The sequence below is a fragment of the Ahaetulla prasina genome, chromosome 4 (genome assembly GCF_028640845.1).
Source record: "Ahaetulla prasina isolate Xishuangbanna chromosome 4, ASM2864084v1, whole genome shotgun sequence".
Classification (NCBI taxonomy): domain Eukaryota; kingdom Metazoa; phylum Chordata; class Lepidosauria; order Squamata; family Colubridae; genus Ahaetulla; species Ahaetulla prasina.
Window position 1 is genome coordinate 122,622,229 of NC_080542.1, and position 19,882 is coordinate 122,642,110.

General features: G+C 40.8%; 1 protein-coding gene across 2 annotated transcripts in view; it reads left to right on the forward strand.

Annotated features, from left to right (window-relative positions):
• RUNDC3B (RUN domain containing 3B) overlaps positions 1–19,882 on the forward strand; it is a 66,114-nt gene that overhangs the window by 20,966 nt on the left and 25,266 nt on the right. The window contains exons 2-6 of one of the 2 annotated variants that reach the window (XM_058181997.1): positions 1,048–1,163; positions 8,422–8,555; positions 14,541–14,626; positions 16,065–16,154; positions 18,681–18,761. In XM_058181997.1, coding sequence (XP_058037980.1) covers positions 1,048–1,163; positions 8,422–8,555; positions 14,541–14,626; positions 16,065–16,154; positions 18,681–18,761 — 507 coding nt within the window. Of the gene's footprint in view, positions 1–1,047; positions 1,164–8,421; positions 8,556–14,540; positions 14,627–16,064; positions 16,155–18,680; positions 18,762–19,882 lie in introns of those variants that run through there. The other variant, XM_058181996.1, reaches the window with a different exon arrangement.

A 19,882-nucleotide genomic window follows, 5' to 3' on the forward strand; every position in this document is an offset into this window, starting at 1 on the left:
GGTATAATGTATGTGGTACCTTGCTCAATAGTAGTAACTGTGAGAGGGATCTTGGAGTCCTACTGGACAACCATTTAAATATGAGCCAGCAGTGTGCAGCAGCTGCCAAAAAAGCCAATGAAGTCCTAGGCTGCATAAACACAGGGATAAAATCAAAATCATGTGAAGTGTTAATACCACTTTATAATACCTTGGTAAGGTCACATTTGGAATACTGCGTTCAGTATTGGTCGCCACAATGTAAAAAGATGTTGAGACTCTAGAACGAGTGCAGAGAAGAACAGCAAAGATGATTAGGGTTGGAGGCTAAAACGTATGAAGAACGGTTGCAAGAACTGGGTATATCTAGTTTAATGAAAAGAAGAACTAGGGAAGACATGATAGCAATGTTTCAATATCTCAGGGGCTGCCACAAAGAAGAGGGTGTCAAGCTATTCTCCAAAGCACTTGAGGATAGGACAACAAGCAGTGGGTAGAAACTAATCAAGGAGAGAAGCAACTTAAAACTAAGGAGAAATTTCCTGATAGATAGAACAATTAATCCATGGAACAACTTGCCTCAAGAAGTTGTGAATGCTCCAACACTGGAAGTTTTAAAGAAGATGTTGGATAACCATTTGTCCGAAGTAGTGTAGGGTTTCCTGCCTAAGCAGGGGGTTGGACTAGAAGACCTCTAAGTTCCCTTCCAATGCTGTTATTCTATTCTAAAACTAAGAATACATGAATATTGGGTTTTCAAAATATTAAATACTAATATTTAAAAGGTTGTTTATACTTAAGACATTTAAATTTAGACAGAGGTTGTTGTATTTTATTATTTTCTGTTCTTGAAAAATCATAGGTCACCTTTCTTATAAATGTGTCACTTTTCACCTTTATCCATTTTATCCCCATCCTTCTCTTTTTTTTAATGTTACATTTTGTTTTTATTTTATATATGTGTAATATTTGTATTTATAAATATATTATACAAATACAGATTATATGTGTATTTATATATAAATGCTTCAAAATTTGTATATATGACAAATTATGTTAATTTTTTAGGTTTTCTATCAAGACACTGATTGATCGCTCATGCTTCGAAACTATTGATGATTCTTATCCTGAATTCAATAATTTTGCAGCTATTTTGGAACAAATTCTAAGCCATCGGCTCAAAGGTACATAAAATCTGATTTTACATGTTTTGTAGACAAGACCATATTCTACAGTATACTTTTTTTGCAAATATAATAAGATTTAGTTGGTATAATTGTATATCTTTGTTACACATAGGTTTTGAAATTCTAGGATTTTCAACTTGTCTTTCTCTGAATTGAAATTAGGGTTGTATTGCCAGCTGAACATATCTAGGTTGCAAACTGAAATTTTAAAAGATTTTTAGAAAATAAAAATAATAGTAGGCTATAGCTTATAGGCTAATGCTCCACAGGCAAATCAAAACCATAAAAATACTCTTGAGAATTTTGAGGAATGTGGCATAGTCTACCAATTTGCTTTCTTGTACATGGCTGTTGTTCCCAAAGTGATTTTCAAAATTCTAAATGCCCATTAAAGGTAAAGGTTCCCCTAGCACATACGTGCTAGTTGTTCCCGACTCTAGGGGGCGGTGCTCATCTCTGTTTCAAAGTTGAAGAGCCAGTGCTGTCTGAAGACGTCTCAGTGGTCATGTGGCCGGCATGACTAAACGCCAAAGGCGCACGGAACACTGTTACCTTCCCACCAAGGTGGTCCCTATTTTTCTATTTGCATTTTTTTACGTGCTTTCGAACTGCTAGGTTGGCAGAAGCTGGGACAAGTAACGGGAGTTCACCCCATTACACGGCACTAGGGATTTGAACCACTAAACTGCCGACCTTTCAATCGAAAAGCTCAGTGTCTTACCCCCTGAGTCACCGTGTCCCTAAATGCCCATTAAAGGTAAAGGTAAAGGTTCCCCTCGCACATACGTGCTAGTTGTTGCCGACTCTAGGGGGCAGTGCTCATCTCTTTTTCAAAGCTGAAGAGCCAGCGCTGTCCGAAGACGTCTTCCGAGGTCATGTGGCCAGCATGACTCAACATCAAAGGCGCACGGAACGCTGGTACCTTCCCACCAAAGGTAGTCCCTATTTTTTCTACTTGCATTTTTACGTGCTTTCGAAACTGCTAGGTTGGCAGAAGCTGGGACAAGTAACAGGAGCTCACCCCGTTACACGGGAGCACTAGGGATTTGAACCACCGAGCTGCTGACCTTTCAATCGACAAGCTCAACGTCCTAGACCCTGAGCCACCGCGTCCTCAGAAATGCCCATTAGCTCCCCAAAATTGATAATTTCTATGTCATTTAACAGTTGTTCTCCCTGTCGGGGAAAACGGCCGTCAGGAATGGGTTAATCTCCTCGTTTGCTGATTGGACCGAGTCTTGAAAAATTTGTTGCTTATAGTCCCCGCCTTCTCTTCCCTTTCAGCTTTTTCGACTCGGTTTTGCTTCGGACCAGTCGTGTGTTAGAAATCTCTAGTTATTGGGCTAGAGGTTTAATTGTTGCTTCAGGTGGATTTCTTTTAATTTCTTTTAATTTACGTTATTTATTTATTTTTTATTTTATTTTTTTGGTTACTGGGGAGAGAAGCGTCTGACTCCCTAGCCGCTGGGGAAGCCCCGGCGGCTTCGCGGCCCGCCGGTCAGCTGTGAGGCGCTCACGGGCAGGTTCCCGACGCGCTAAAACCGCAGCTGCAAAGAGTCAAGGCGGCTATCGGAGAGGCTCACGGGCAAGTCCCTGAAGCTCTCTCCCGGCAGGAGTTTCGCTGCCTGGGAGTTTACTGGCCCCGCCTGAAGAAGCTGCGTGAGTGGTGCCGGATCACCGCGGGGAGCCATTTCTGTGCCGCGCCAGAAGCCACGACGCGAGCAGCCCGCCCTGCAGGCAAACGGAAGGTTGGTTTGGAAAGCGGGGCTAGACTTTAAAACAAGGGATGGTGTGAGCGTTGCCGGCTCATTGCAACCATTCAAGAGCCAGTGGAGCCCTGATCCTGCAAACTCCCTCAGAGCAGCGTTGCCGGCTCATTGCAATAATTAAAGAGCCAGTGGGGCCTTGATCCTGCAAACTTCCCCAGGGCAGCGTTGCCGGCTCATTGCAACCATTAAATAGCCAGTGGGGCCCTGATCCTGCAAACTCCCTCAGAGCAGGCTTCTCGGTGGCCATCTTGGGAGTAGGCCGGAGCAGCAAAAATTGGCGGGAATTTTTCAAAATGGAGGACGCCACTGTTACTCAACCAGAGTTGGTGGATATATCCCCTGAAGCCCGGGCCCAAGGGGACCTGGGTGAGGGCCCTTCAGCAGACCCTCAGGTTTCCCCCCCCAAGGGGCAGAAAGCATCAAAACCCAGGGCCAAAAAGGGGGAGAGGGCTGAAGAAAAGCGGCATAGGGCTCTAGAAAAGGCCTTTACTAGAGCTTCCAAGAGGGCTCTCAGGTCTCCTTCCCCTAGAAGCGGGAGAAAGCAAGGGGGGGGAAAAATCCCACCTCCCTTAGAGCCAGAATGCATTATCCAAACCATGCAGGATTCAGGGGCCTGGTCTCCAGATAGATCATTTTCCCCGCATAGGGCTCAGACGGGAAACCCCCCATTATTCCGTACTCTGTCGCAGATGGATCTTCAAGAGGCCTCAGGGGGTATAACAGGACAAACAGTAACTGGGTCAATAGAGACTGAAACAGCTAGGCCTCTGCCGGAATCTGGCTTGCCAACGTTTCCAGTATTTCAACTTCCTGAGTCCTTCGGGTTGATGATTCAACAGGCCGTGCGCCAAGAGTTGGCACAAGCCCGGCATCGGGAATCCCAGATGGCATCTACTTCTAGACCCCAGCATAAAGACAGGCAGATGGAACCTGCATGTTCTGCTTCAACAATGTTCAGACCTCAGAGGGAGGAGTCCTCGGAAGAGGAGGGCCAAGCCTCTTCTTCCGGAGAAGAGGACGCTGGAGAGGCTTTGTCGGAGGACGAAGGCCTTGGTCCTGATCAACCATCATTTGTGGGACTTTTTAAACACCACATGTTCCGTTCCCTTTTATTCAAGGCATTGGCAACCACGGGGTTGGGGGCTTCTCAGGCTCCTTCTACGGATCAGCAATCCTTACCCATCACTTCAACTAATCTCTTTGTGGAACCCACAGTGGTGGCAGAGGCCATTCCGGCACCTAAAATGTTTGTGGATGTGGTACAACGACAGTGGGCTCATCCTAGTTCGGGTTCTCTTCCCAGCGCCACAGACAAAAAGTTCTATAACTGTGCTCCTGATCTAGAGAACATTCTTCAAGTACCCACAGTGGATGCTCCAGTAGTCGCTCTTACAACGGTGTCACATGTGACGGGTCCAGAGAATGAGGCTCTTCGTCCCGAAGATAAAAGGGCTGACCAATCCCTGGTAAAGTCCCATCAAGCATCAGCCTGGGCCATCAGGTCTTCAATAGCGTCTTCATTTTTCAATAGAGCATCCATAATGTGGCTCAAACAACTTCAGGGCCGGTTACCAACGTCGGACGTCAGGGCTCACCAGGATCTTAACAAGGTCATCGCAGCTTTGGAGTTTTCAGCTGACTCGACACTTAATGCAGCCAGGTTCTCAGCTAAGTCGATTGGGTCGACGGTTACATCCCGGAGGCTTTTATGGTTGCGCCATTGGAAGGCAGATACTAGAAACAAGTGGCGATTGGCTTCTTCCGCTTACGCAGGTTCGAAGTTGTTTGGAGCTACTCTTGACCCTATTCTAGTGGAAACTAAGGATAAGAAAAAGGTGCTACCGTCCTTGTCCCGCAGAGGCGAACTGAGACAACAACCTTATTTTCGTCCCTCGGCTACCTCTTCTTCTGCCTCCTTTCGTGGCCAGGAATTCGGAGGATCTGGGTCGCGTCGGCAAAGATTTTCACCGTACAGAGGGAGCGCACAGAGATCTGATCAGGTCAGAACAGGGTCCAAATTCTCTTCCCGTAAACCCTTTCGAGGGGGACGGGGGAAACCATTTAACCGCTTCAAATAATTTCTTAGAGGATCTACCCATTGGAGGCAGGCTAGCTTATTTTTATTCCCAATGGGAGGTTTCTACTTCAGATAAGTGGGTGCTACAGACTATCAAAGAGGGCCTGGCCTTAGAGTTCATCTCCACCCCCCCGAAGGTTTTCTTGACTTGCCCTGTTTCTAACCGCTCTTCCAGCTCTTCCATTGTGGAGTCGGCGGTTAGTCACCTTCTTTCTATCCGGGCCATTCAGAGGGTCCCCATTGACCAACAGAAACAGGGGTTCTATTCCAGACTCTTCGTAGTCAGTAAACCGTCGGGGGGATGGAGAGCCATTCTGGACCTTAAAGCCCTGAACAAATTCATTGCGTACCACCGCTTCAAGATGCACTCCTTACGTTCCATCTTAGAGTGCATCCGGCACGGGGATTACATGGCTTCCATTGATTTGACGGAAGCTTATCTACACATTCCTATTAGGAAAGATCACCGTAAATTCCTTAGGTTTTGCTTTCAGGGTGCTCATTTTCAGTATAGGGCTCTACCCTTTGGGTTATCTTCGGCCCCCAGGGTTTTTACCAAAGTCATGGCTGTGCTATTAGCCCATATCAGGGGGTTTCCAGTTAGACTTCAGGCTTACCTAGATGATATTCTCATTTTGTCTTCCTCAAAGGAGGCAGCAAACAGGGATATAGCCTTAACCTTAGAGATATTACAAGCACATGGGTTCTCAATTAATTGGGATAAGAGTCACTTAGCTCCTTCTACCATTATCACACATTTAGGGGCGCAAATTGATTCTCGTGAATCGATGGTTTATTTGTCGACAGACCGTCAGGCTAATTTGGCTGAGTTAGCCTGTATATCTAGGTTGTCACATACAGTTCCATTAGATCAACTTTCCAAGCTTCTAGGGAAAATGGTTTCGTCGTACGATATTGTTCCTTGGTCTCGCCTTCATAGTCGGCCTCTTCAGTGGTTCCTCTTGCCACATCAAAGGAAACGACGCAGTTCATCAAGACGTCGGGTGACCATTCCACGGGAAGTGGCCGACTCTTTAGCCTGGTGGAATCCGGAGACGCTAGCCAGAGGCTCATTCTTCAGGGAGCCAGCGAGAGTGGTCATCTCCACCGACGCCAGTCTTTCAGGATGGGGAGCACATCTCGATCAACACCTAGCCCAGGGCAAGTGGTCTCCTTCGGACTGCCATTACGGCATCAATTTTCTGGAGTTACGGGCCATACGTCTGGCTCTTCTGGCATTCAAGGATCTTATCCGGGACAGGGATGTCCTTGTACTCACGGACAACGTGACGGGCGGCGCATATAAACAGGTGGGTGGCACTCATTCTCGCTCGCTTATGACGGAAGCGCTCTCCCTCGGTCATTGGACCGAATCCCACTTGCGCTCTTTGAAAGCGGAACATATTGCGGGAACAGACAACTGCACGGCAGACTCCCTCAGTCGTCAGACCATCGTTCAGTCGGAATGGTCATTGTCCCCAGAGAACTTCCAGGAGTTAACAAACCGCTTAGGACTCCCACTGGTGGACTTGTTTGCCTCCCACTCCAACAATCAAGTTCCTCGCTTCTTTTCGAGATTCCGCCTCGGGGCGGAGGCAGTGGATGCCTCCGCAGCAAGTGGCCTCCGGCCTTCTATATGCCTTTCCGCCAATTCCACTGATCCCAAGGGTGATAAGGAAGCTACTCACGGAGAAGGCGGAGTTGATATTGGTCGCCCCATTCTGGCCCAGGAGACCCTGGTTCAGATCTGATGTCTCTTTCAATACGAGAACCGTGGAGGATACCAGACGACCAGGTTTCTCTCCACCAGGGACCAGTTTTACATCCCGATCCACAATGGCTACGTCTAGCCGTGTGGAGATTGAGCGGGGCATCTTGACTAAAGCAAAGGTTCCATGCCAAGCCATCCCAACTATGCTGGCCTCACGCAGGGATTCCACCAAGAGGATTTATGAGGCCACTTGGCGTGTCTTTGTTGACTGGTGCACGCCCCAGGGAATAGTAGCATCTGAGGCCTCAGTTCTAGACATTCTGGCTTTTCTGCAGCGAGGTCTCGATGCCGGGCTAGCAACCAACACACTCAAAAGACAGGTGGCGGCGCTTTCTTCGATATTGAGATGCGGTTCACTCATTCCTCTCTCAAAAGAGCCTCACATTCAACAGTTTCTTCGGGGCGCTTCTAATGTCAACCCTCCAGTAGTTCATCGGTTCCCAACCTGGCGATTGAATGCAGTTCTCAACGCTCTGACCAAGACACCCTTTGAACCGTTGAGGGAATCATCTCTTCGATTTCTGTCACTCAAAGTCGCCTTTCTAATTGCCATTACCTCGGCTCGCAGGATATCAGAACTATCGGCCCTGTCTGTGCGACAAGATCTCTGCAAGTTCTTCAACGATAGAGTGGTATTACGATTGGACTCTACCTTTCTCCCTAAAGTTAACAGCCAGTTTCATAGGGCTCAGGAAATAGTTTTACCTGACTTCTGTCCGAATCCCAGACATCACTTAGAGAAAGTGTGGCATACTCTGGACGTAAGGAGAGCATTGAAGATATACATTGATCGTACTGCTTCGTTCCGTAAGACGGAGGCCCTCTTTGTGTCGTTCCAACCACTTTCTATGGGCTTAAAAGTGACCAAATCGGTTCTCGCCAGGTGGATCAGGGCTACAATAGCCACGGCCTACGAAAACCTGTCTCTACCGGTACCTCGCAATATTTCGGCACACTCGACCAGGAGCGCCGCTTCGTCGGCTGCTTGGGGCGCCCAGGCATCGATCGATGAGATCTGCAGAGCGGCGACTTGGTCGACTCCCTCTTCGTTTATTCGGCATTACCGGGTGGACTCCTATGCGTCGGCTGACGCAGCGTTTGGCAGACGGGTCCTGCAGTCGGTCCTTTCTCAACAATGACAGACCGCCATCTTCCCTCCCGGTAAGACATTGAGCTTGGGTATGTCCCATTCCTGACGGCCGTTTTCCCCGACAGGGAGAAGGGAACGTTGTCTTACCTGAACGTCCCTTCTTGGAGAGGGGAAAACGGCCGTCAGCCCCACCCATGGCGTCTGTCCAAGAGGGGGTTGGGGCGGGAGTGCGCTAATTCTGTTTCATTTCAGTACTGCACGAGGGCCTACGCCTGGATCCTCGCCGAAAAAGCTGAAAGGGAAGAGAAGGCGGGGACTATAAGCAACAAATTTTTCAAGACTCGGTCCAATCAGCAAACGAGGAGATTAACCCATTCCTGACGGCCGTTTTCCCCTCTCCAAGAAGGGACGTTCAGGTAAGACAACGTTCCCTTTTTATAAACTTAGGTTTTTATAATTCTTCAAAGAATCACATCATATAATTTATAAATACATTATGATATGCACACTTTATTTTAATGATTAATCTCTATTTCCTGATTTTTCAGGTCAAATCTCTTGGTTTGGATATGAAAGCCCTCGTACTTTCTGGGATTATATTAAGGTGGCTTGTCGCAAAGTTTCATATAACTGCATCTGTAGCATTGAGAATATGGAAAATGTTGCCTCTTCAAGAGCTAGGGTGAGAATTTTAACATTCCCCTTGCTATGTGTTTGGTATTGTTCAAAAGAGAATAGGGTAGGGTAGGATAGAGTAAGAGCAGAGCAGAGCAGAGTAGAGTAGACCGTCTGAATGAGGAAAACATAAGGCACTTCTGGTCGCATCTGCATTGCATTCGAATTTCCCAGAGGCTGCTGGAAAGTTGTGAGTTTAGGGGGAACTGAGACGAAGTCCAGTGGAGCAAGGTAAGCACCTGGAAGCGACTGAAAATCTAAAACAGCAGCAGTATATTCTTGATAAGTGCATTTGTGATTGCAGTTCTATTTTATTTTAGAATGTCTTGCTTAGTTCAGTGCAATATTTGTGTGGCAGCTGTCTTATGTGGTACTCTTTTCAAATTTGGATATTGTCCTATTTGTAAATAAATTACGAGTATATGGACAAATTGCTTACCTAAAGTCTTTGCTCTTCAGCCAGAAATTAGGTTTCCAGCTCAGCCATTCTGTTCTATTGAGCTGCCCCGCTATAAGCCCCCTCTACCACAAAGATGCTGCAGGAGAAGGGCAGTATGAACAACCATGGGATCTGGCAGGGTGAGAACTGTGGATCACAGACACAAAGCTTTCGCTGTGTCCTTGCATAACTGATAGAACCCTTGCTGACCTTACTAGGGATACTAATGTGGCAGGTCAAGATAGTTGTGATGACAATAACTCAAATAAGCAGGGGATCGTAGTCTGAGAGGAAGAACTTGTTTTGGATAGGGGAATGTGTGAATCAGGTATTACACATCAATCATACAAGAAGAACAAGATATCCAAAAAGAGAAACCACCTTCTCTTTGATGATTCAATTGTAAGGGATGCAAATTTAGGAAAGGATACGGAACTTTTTAAAGAGGTCAGATATCTGCCAGGTATTACTGTTAGCAGAGACAAGAGGCATATTTTTAAGGTAATCAAGAATGCCAGTAAGGACTGATGTTGACGCTATTGTACATCTTCATAAAAATGATGTGTCCCAAAAAGATGTGCTCTCTGTGCAGAATGATTGGGGCAGGAACTTAGTAAGATAGGCTGTAGGCTTACTTTTTCAAAGGTTTTACCTGTACATAAGGAACAAAAAGGAAAAGGCCAGTTTATAGCAGGCTTCCATGTGTGGCTAAAGGAATGGTGTAAAAGGGAAGGCTTTGGTTATATTAGTCACAATGTCTACAGTTGGCCTAATGTAAATGTAAATGTAAATGTAAATAAATAAAATAATGAAAAATAGTACAAAAGAGATGGTTTGCATTCATGAAAGAAAGGAATTGAGTTATTTGACATTAAATTAACAGATTTTCTGGAGAAACGTTCTAACGGGACAGATAATTATTTGATATAGAACATTTCTGTTCCCAGCAATCTAAAATTAATAGGGCTATCAGTGCATGTAACATAGATGTTTTTGCAAGTAAGAATACAAATCTTGCTGTCAAGCAAAATCAAGCATTTAATAGTGAGTGCCATACCATGTGCATCAAACAAATAATAAGGAAGTAGGGGAAATCAGGTACAACACAGGTTATGTTGAAAGTAAACACAGGGTCAGTCATAAAGAACACCAACACACAGGGTATGAGGAATAAATAGGGTGAATTAGAAGTTCAAGTAAATGAAGGCAGACATGATATTGTTGCCATTGTGGAAACTTGGTGGGATGAAACCCACAAATGGAACATAAAGCTAGAGAGATTTAAATTGTTTAAAAGAAACAGACCAATTAAAAGAGGAGCTAGTGTTGTACTATATATAAGAAATAACTACATCTCTACAGAAATAGAGCACAACAATGATGAAAACTGTTTGAATGCATTTGGGTCAATATAAAAAGGGGGAAGATGACATTGCCATAGGTGTATACTATAGAACAAACAAAACAAAAGAAATAGACAAACTTTTTGCTGGTCAGTTAACTAATGTATGTAGGAAGCACATCACAATAGAAATGGTATCTACCCTGACATCAACTGGGATACAAACTCTGCATGAAGTGGAAGATCAAACAAGTTCCTGACAAATCTAGCAGGCAACTTTGTCTCCCCAAAAGTAGAGAAGGGAACTAGGGGATCGGCCATATAGGACTTAATTCTCACTAGCAGAGATTAAATGAGAGAAGGTGTTGAAACTACAGGAACCTTGGGGGGTGAGGGTGGGGAGTGATCAAGCAATAAAACAAACAAGAGATTTGGATTTTAAGACAACTAATTTCAACAAACTTAGAGCTTGATAAGGATTCCATGGATAACAATCCTCAAGGGGAAAATAACTTAAGAAGTTTGGGAAATTTTGAAAAGTGAGATTATAAAAGCCCAATCTAGCACAGTACCAATGAAAAAGAAAAATAACAGCTCTTAAAAAAACCCAGCATGGCTGCATAATGAACTCTCTGATAAATTGAAAGACAAAAAGAACAAGTATAAAAAGTGGAAAGAGGGGCCCATAACTAGGCCAGAATATAGCCCGAGCCTGCAAAGAGGAAAACTAAGATTCAAAATGAACTAAGACTTGTTACAAAAGTCAAAAATAACAACTAAAAAGCTGTTTTCAACATGTTAAAAATTAAGAAAACAGTCAAGGAAACGATTGGTCCATTAGTGGGAGAAAGTGGCAAGAAGGTGACAAGCAGCAGGCAAGCAAAAGCAGAACTACTTACCTCGTTTTTTGCATCCATTTTTACACAGAGAAAAAACAGTCCAATCTATCAAAAACAGCACCATAAAAACACACTAGGAACACAAGTTAAAATAGGGAAGAAAATGGTAAGTGAGCCACTGTCAATCATAGACAAGTTCAGATCACCAGAACCAGATCGATTACACCCCAAGATTCTGAAGGAACTGCACACATGACCTCAGAACCTCTGAACTATATCTTTCAAAGATCCTGGAGCACCAGGGAACTCCCAGAGGACTGGAAAAGAGCTGATGTAGTTCCCATATTCAAAAAAGGGGAAAAATGGATCCAGGAAATTACAGACCTATCAGCCTGACCTCAATAGCAGGAAAGATTCTGGAAAAGTTAATCAAGCAATGAATCTGCAAACACCTAGAGGCAAACAAAGCCATAAACAAAAGCCTACATAGGTTTCTCAAAAACAGATGCCAGACAAATCTTATTGCATTCTTTGACAAAGTGACAAAATTAGTGGACCAGAGGAATGCTGTAGTTAAGGCATTTGATAAAATAGATCACAATCTATTACTTGATAAAATAGAAAAATGTGGGTTAGACAATATCACCACCAGATGAAGTCGTAACTAGCTGACTAGCTGCACTCAATGTGTAGTCCTCAATGGAACTGCATCTATATGGAGGGAAGTATAGAATGGGGTATCCCAAGGCTTTGTGTTAGGCCCAGTACTCTTCAACATCTTTATCAATGATTTGGACGAGGGGATAGATCAAATTTGCAGACGACACCAAGCTGGCAGGAATAGCCAACACTCCAGAAGATAGGCTTAAGATACAGAAGAATTTTGACAAACTTGAATGTTTGATGCTAACTAACAAAATGAAATTCAGTGGTGAAAAAAGGTTCTACATTTAGGTAAGAAAAACAAAACGCACAGGTACAATATAGGTGGTACCTCGCTCAATAGTAGTATAGGTACCATCTATACCTCGAAAAAGGGATATTGGAGTCTTAGTGAACAATCACTTAAATATGAGTCAGCAGTGTGTTGCAGCTGCCAAAAAAGCCAACACAGTTTTAGGCTGCATTAACAAAGGGATAGAATCAAGATCACATGAAGTGTTAATAATATTTTATAATGCATTGGTAAGGTCACACTTGGAATTCTGCATCCAGTTTTGGTTGCCATGATGTAAAAAAGATGTTGAGACACTAGAAAAACAGCAGAGAAGAGCAACAAAGATGATTAGGGAACTGGAGGCTAAAACATAAAGAACAGTTGCTGTAATTGGGTATGCCTAGTTTAATGAAAAGAAGGACTGGGTGACCTGATGCCTGTGTTCCAATATCTCAAGGGTTGCCACAAAGATGTGGGAGTCAAGCTATTCTCCAAAGCACCTGAGGGCAGGACAAAGAAGCAATGGATGGAAACTAATCAAGGAGAGAAGCAATCTAAAACTAAGAAGAAATTTCCTGACAGATAAAGCAATCAGTGGAACAACTTGTCTCCAGAAGTTGTGAATGCTCCAATACTGGAAGTTTTTAAGAAGAGATTGGACAACAATTTGTCTGAAATGGTATAGGGTTTCTTGCCTAAGCAGGGGATTGGATTAGAAGACCTCCAAGGTCCCTTCCAACTCTGTCCTATTCTATTCTATTCTATTCTATTCTATTCTATTCTATTCTATTCTATTCTATTCTATTCTATTCAGAATTCTTTATTAGCCAAGTATGATAGGAACCACACAAGGAAATTAGGTACAATCTTTCCATTTTTTATCATTATTGAATAAGTCAATAATAAAACTTTAAGAAATGTCAAAATGAAACATGGTTTCATTTGCAGTATTTAACAGTAGAAAAGCTAGTGGCGTTCATGCTAAAACAAAAGAACAGCTTATTATTAGGGCAGCATGGAAGCTTCCCGCCTAATACGTCTTCCAAAACTGTGAACACAGTCCTGGTTTACAGTGCTAGGTAATTGAATTTATTCAAGTGACTAAAATGAATAAATATAATGTAAACTGGAACTGTAATTTATATGAGCTTCTTGTAATATTAGATATAAGTGAGCATTTATAATTTCACAAATATTAGAAAGAATATATAACCCAGAAATTTACGTACTGGCAGAAACAAATGTAGCAGAAGGCCTTTTGCTTAACTATTTAAAGTAAACATATTTGTAAATATTTAAAATGGAAAAATATGTTTACAGGCTTTTAAAATCATAAGGACAAAATATAGAAATATAATATTTGTCATCTAGTTCTTATTTGCTTAAAAGTTTGTTGAAATACAATAGTTATAACTATTTTTTATTCAATATATTTTAATCTTGAAAAATTGAACATGACAATGGAGGCGATGAACAACCTTGATTGTAGTAAGGTTTTATGAAGAATTGCTCAAAATACTAATATGATATGAAACATTCTATTCCCCATTTTGCTGCATTCAGGGTTTTCCCCCAGAGAGTTTTAAATGAAAATGCAAGATATACAAGTGAAAAAAAGGTGAAAATGTAATAAAAAAGTGAATTAGGTTTAAAAAAAAAAAGACTCCATGCAGACTTTTGACTAGTTTGATTAAGGGGATGCATGTGTTATATTTCTGATTTTTCCCATCATTTCCCCTCCAGAAATGATGGGAAAATAGAATAAATAAAATAAAAATAAAGAATAATTTTCTCTTATTATGATTATTATTTTTCTATTATATTATGTTAATGTGTATTTTTTCCCTGTTTATTGGTTCTATAATAAAATAAAACAAAAAAGGTTTCAAATATGACCTGTTCCCATTGTTCTCTGAATGATACACTCTATTCTACTATTTCATTCAAATAACTGCCTCATTTGAAATATATACATGAATATAGTTTCTATACAGAGGATTAAGAAGTAAACAAAATAGTGAAAATAATTTGGCACGTACAATAAAAGTCAAGCCGTTGTCCTCTATAGAAATTTTTTAAATTTCTATATTAAATTTATTAAAGATCAGGAAATAGAGCTAGAAAATAAAAACTGGGATATTATGTTACTATGTATAAGAATAGAATAGAAGATTATTATGTATGTTTAAAAAGTAAAAAATAAGAGATGATGGATAGAAGGCTTATTAAGATAGATAAGCAAATACTACTGTTATGTAATCACTATTATTATTATTTATTTCTTATAATGAACTGTATAAAAAACTTGAAAATAAATAAATAAATATGAATAGGATTAAGTATGATAACTTTTTTTCTCTGTTTGGGTTTCAGAAATTGAATGACTGGACCAGATTTCTGTTTAATAATATTTATATTATGATTTTGGATTTCAGGGAAGAGCTTGGATTAGAGTAGCACTTATGGAAAAACACTTGTCTGAATATATTTCGGCAGCTTTGAGAGATTTCAAAACAACCAGGTATTAAATATTTTGTTAAATAAAATAGATTTTAAGTTATTATTTAAAATTCCCAGTTCTTGTTCTTTATCAGATTTAGTCAGGAAATGATAACTTGCATGGAAGGGAGTAAAGTGAAAACATGCATTTATATTCAGTGTTAAACCTTCATATGTTTATTTAAAATATTGGTGGTATATTTACTTATGATGGCTGGCTTTAAGGAGAAACAAATGATGAAACAAACATCATGACTTTATAATGCAATCTTTGTCCCTTTTTATATTTTTATTATCTCATACAGTACATTTATGTAAAGTATAAGAGTTATACTAAAACACTTATCCTGTAATTTTGTTGAAATCATGAGATTCTATGGATGCTACTATTTATAATCTGGTTTATGTACAAAAAAATTAGAATAAATGTTTCCTTAATCACACATATATCCTAAATTGGGGGATTTAAACATAAATGTCCAGAAGGCCAGTAGCAGCACTTTGAATTTTTTGTTAAACATTTTAACAAAATATGAGTTATTTCATACTCCATGAACTCAGCAATTTCAGTAAGGGGAAAGTGGACAGGGAAAAGGATTTTTTTCCTTTCTCTTAAAGTAGTAGAACAAGAAGCCATCCAATGAAGCTACATATTAGAAAGAAGACAAAAGCAAACATTTCTTTCCTGATCACAAAAAGGAATTTGTAGAATTAATTTTCACAAGACATGATGTTGCTACCAAATTTAATGGGTTTATAGTGGAAGTAGATTAATTCATAGAGAACAGGGTTATCAAGCTTACTGGTCTTGAAGATACCCTACCCTGGTTTGGTCCTCCAAAAATCAGTGGCAGCAAACAATGGTGGGAGAGATGTAGCTTTCCACAGGCACTATAGAGGCATCTGTAGGCTTATGCGAAAAAGAAAATGCAACACTAAGATGGTTATTGGCCTGATCAAGCAGCACTGTTCTTATGCTCTAAATAACTGTAGATAGATAGATAGATAGATAGATAGATAGATAGATAGATAGATAGATAGATAGATAGATAGACAGACAGACAGACAGACAGACAGACAGACAGACAGACAGACAGACAGACAGACAGACAGACAGGATTTAAAAAATAGCTCCTTTCTATCCCAATAGCAGCCTGGTTTTTTTTAAAAAAAATAATGGTTAGGTTTTATCCTAAAAATATGCAGACATCTTTATTCTGAATAATTTGTTGTTTATAAATAGGCCCATAGTAAATAGGTCCATATAAATAGGTCCATAATATCCCTGATATATATAAATAGACTGGGTCATTTAAATTACTGTACAAATGAATAGTTTTCTTAGCAATATAAGTTAAAATTTAGGAGCTCTTGGCATTAACCACCATCACCAATTTGAATATTTGGAATGTTATTTGAATAATTGAGAATAAATTAATTAGTATTTACTCTTTTTCTAGAAGATTCTATGAAGATGGAGCAATTGTATTGGGAGAAGAAGCAAACATGCTGGCTGGCATGCTGCTCGGACTCAATGCTATTGATTTCAGGTATTCATTCTTGTGAAAGTGAAATAAAATAATTTTATTTAGTAAAATATAGTTGATTTTGTAATTAACTCATTATAGGTTAAAATGTCATATTTAAAATTAGTAAATGTGTTTATTTATTTTATGGAAGTAAAAATTTAGAATATAGAATAACAGAGGAGGGTGGGACCTTGGAGGTCTTCTAGTCCAACACCTTGCTCAGGCAGGAAATCCTATGCCATTTCAGACAAATGGTTGTCCAGTCTCTTCTTAAAACCTTCCAGTATTGGAGTATTCACAACTTCTGGAGACAAGTTGTTCCACTGGTTGCTTTATCTGTCAGGAAATTAATTAATTTTTAACAATTGATTAATTGTTCTAACTCTCAGGAAATACTTCTTAATTCTAGGTTGCTTCTCGCTTGATTAGTTCCCATCCATTGCTTCTTGTTTTGCCCTCGTGCTTTGGAGAATAGGTTGATTCCGTCTTCTTTGTGACAGCCCCTTATATATTGGAACATTGCTATCATATCACCTCATTTCCTTCTTTTCATTAAACCAGTCATATCCAATCCAGCAACTATTCTTTATAAGTTTTAGCCTGCAGTCCCCTAATCATCTTCGTTGCTCTTCTCTGCACTCTTTCTAGAGTCTCAACATCTTTTTTACATCGTGGCAACCAAAACTGTATTGCAGTATTCTAAGTGTGGCCTTACCAAGGCATTATAAAGTGGTATTAACACTTCATGTGATCTTGATTCTGTCCTTCTGTTTATGCAGCCCAGAACTGTGTTGGCTTTTTTGGCAAATGCTGCACACTGCTGGCACATATTTAAGTGATTGTCCACTAGGACTCTCAAGATCCCTCTCATAGTTACTAGTATTGAGCAGGGGTGGCTTCTACTTAACTTTACTACTGGTTCGCAACGGGAGCACACACGCTCATTTTGCTTGGATGCATGCACTTCTGTGCATGTGCACGCTTCTGTGCATGTGCAAATTCACCCGTGATGGTGTTGTGGCAGATGGACGGAGCCTCCCGCCAATTTTTATTACTGGTTCTATAGAACCAGACATAACCAGGGGCAACCCACCACTGTTATTGAGTCAGGTGCCACCTATACCTTTCCTGTGTGTTTGGTTTTTCATGCCTAAATGTTGCTTTTTTCAACATTGAATTTCATTTTGTTAGATAGTGCCCAATATTGAAATCTGTTAAGGTTCTTCTGTATCTTAAGCCTATCTTCTGGAGGTTTGACTATTCCTGTCAGCTTGGTGTGATCTGCAAATTTGATGAATTCCCATCTATCTCCTTGACCAAGTCATTGATGAAGATGTTGAAGAGTACTGGAACTAAAACAGAACCTTGGGGTACCCTCCATGTAGATGCAATTCTCCATGTAGATGCAATTCTTCCCTCCATGTAGATGCAATTCCATTGAGGCTTACACATTAAGTGCAGTTGGTCAGCCAGTTACAAATCCATCTGTGGTGATGCTGCCTAACCCACATTCTTCTTCTTTATCTAGTAGTAGGTTATGGTCTACTTTATCAAATGTCTTACTGACGTCCAAGTAAATTAGATTGACAGTCTAGTCCACTAATTTTGTCACTTTGTCAAATAGGATTAGTCTGGCATGACCTCTTTTTGACAAACCCATGTTGGCTTTTGGTTATTACTTTGTTTGCCTCTAGGTGTTCGCTGATTCATTGCTTGATTATCTTTTCCAGAATCTTCCCTGGTATTGAGATCAGGCTGATAGGTCTGTAATTTCCTGGATCCATTTTTCCCCTTTTTTAAATATGGGAACTACATCAGCTCTTTTCCAGTCCTCTGGGAGTTCCCTGGTACTCCAGGATCTTTGAAAGATATAGTTCAGTGGTTCTGAGATCACGTGTGCAGTTCCTTTAGAACCTTGGGGTATAATCCATTTGGTGATCTGAACTTGTCTAGAGTGGACATGTGCTTGACTGCTTGTGATGACATAGACATAGACATATCCATGTGTTGTTCTGGGCAATATCACAAAATTAGTTTTCCATTTCTTCTTTTAGAATTTTGTTAATTATTTCTACATCTAACCTATAGTTCTGATATTTCCTGTCCATGCATTGACCAATTCTGTTCTGCTTATCTTTCTAGATCTCATCAAGACTTGCTCATGTAGAGCTGCATTATACATTATAATTACATATTTAAAATTATTTAAAACCAACTTTGTAGTTGTTTCTCTTTGATTTTATCTTCGAAGATTGTAAGATCAAATAGATTATTTTGCTTTCCTTAAAACGTATTGAATTCTGCTCCAGGACATATAAAATAATTAAAAAGCAATATTTGGAAAAAGTGTTCTTTAAAAACCCCAGAATGACATTTGATTGCTGATGAAATAGTGGGTATGTAAAAATCTACATTTAAAGTTGAATTTTCTCATGTTAAAACTTGCATAACTTTTACATAACTTTTGCATTGGTGATTTTGTGAAAAAATGAATTAAGTGCTGAGTTTTTTAATATTCTTAATTTCTGATTTCTCACTCCACATCAGCTTCTGTCTCAAAGGTGAAGCTTTGGATGGCAACTATCCAGCTGTGATAGATTATACACCATATCTGAAATTCACCCAAAGGTATCTGCCCAGTCTAAAGTTCATCTGTGCTTTAAAGTTTTCTTGTAATATATTTTTGTGTTGTTTTTATTTCACATATTGTTTTTAATACTTAAAGTGGTACTTTCTATGGGAAGGGAAAGAATGGAGGGGTTCCAAATGCCATTGAAAATGTTTTTATTGGAACATGACATGTATCACAAATGAATTGTTTTCTTGTAGCCAGTCATACAACACAGTCGTTGAAAGACTGCCGTCAGAGTCATTTCCCTGTGGCCATTGTATTTATTATAAATATAAGTGCGAATTAACCTTTTTTTACCAATCCTGTAGATAGACAGAGACATTCTCTGCAAGGTTTACACCACATGCAAGGATACACTATAAGACCAGCATGTATTGTGTATGCCATAGAGTACTCCTGCCTTAATATATATTCAGACAAATCTGTGACAACTCTTTTTTCCCTACATTCCACTTTTCTATTTGGTGGTCACATATTTATTTATTTATTTATTTATTAATCAAACTTTTATACCGCACCATCTCCCGCAGGACTCAGGGCGGTTCACAGCCATATTAAAATACAACAATATAATAAATAACAATATAAAACCAAATTAAAACTAAATATTTTAATGGCCAACTCACTAAAAACGGTAGAAACCGATTAAAACCCCTTTAAAATTTAACTAAAATATTTCTTAGGCTAGTCCAGCTCGCTGAAATAATAAAGTCTTCAGTTCACGTCTGAAGGCCCGGAGGTCGGGGAGTTGTTGTAACCCCGGAGGAAGCTCGTTCCACAGGGCCGGTGCTGCCACAGAGAAGGCCCTCCCCCTAGGGGTCGCCTACCTACATTGTTTGGTCGACGGCACCCTGAGGAGGCCCGCTCTGTGGGAGCGTACAGGTCGTTGGGAGGCAATCGGCGGCAGAAGGCGGTCTCATAGATATCCCGGTCCTAAGCCATGGAGCGCTTTAAAGGTGGTGACCAAAACCTTGAATTGCACCCGGAAGGCCACCGGCAGCCAGTGTAGGCCGTACAGGATGGGTGTTATATGGGAACTACGCGGTGCTCCCTCTATCACCCGCGCGGCCGCATTCTGGACTAGCTGGAGCCTCCTGGTGCTCTTCAAGGGGAGCCC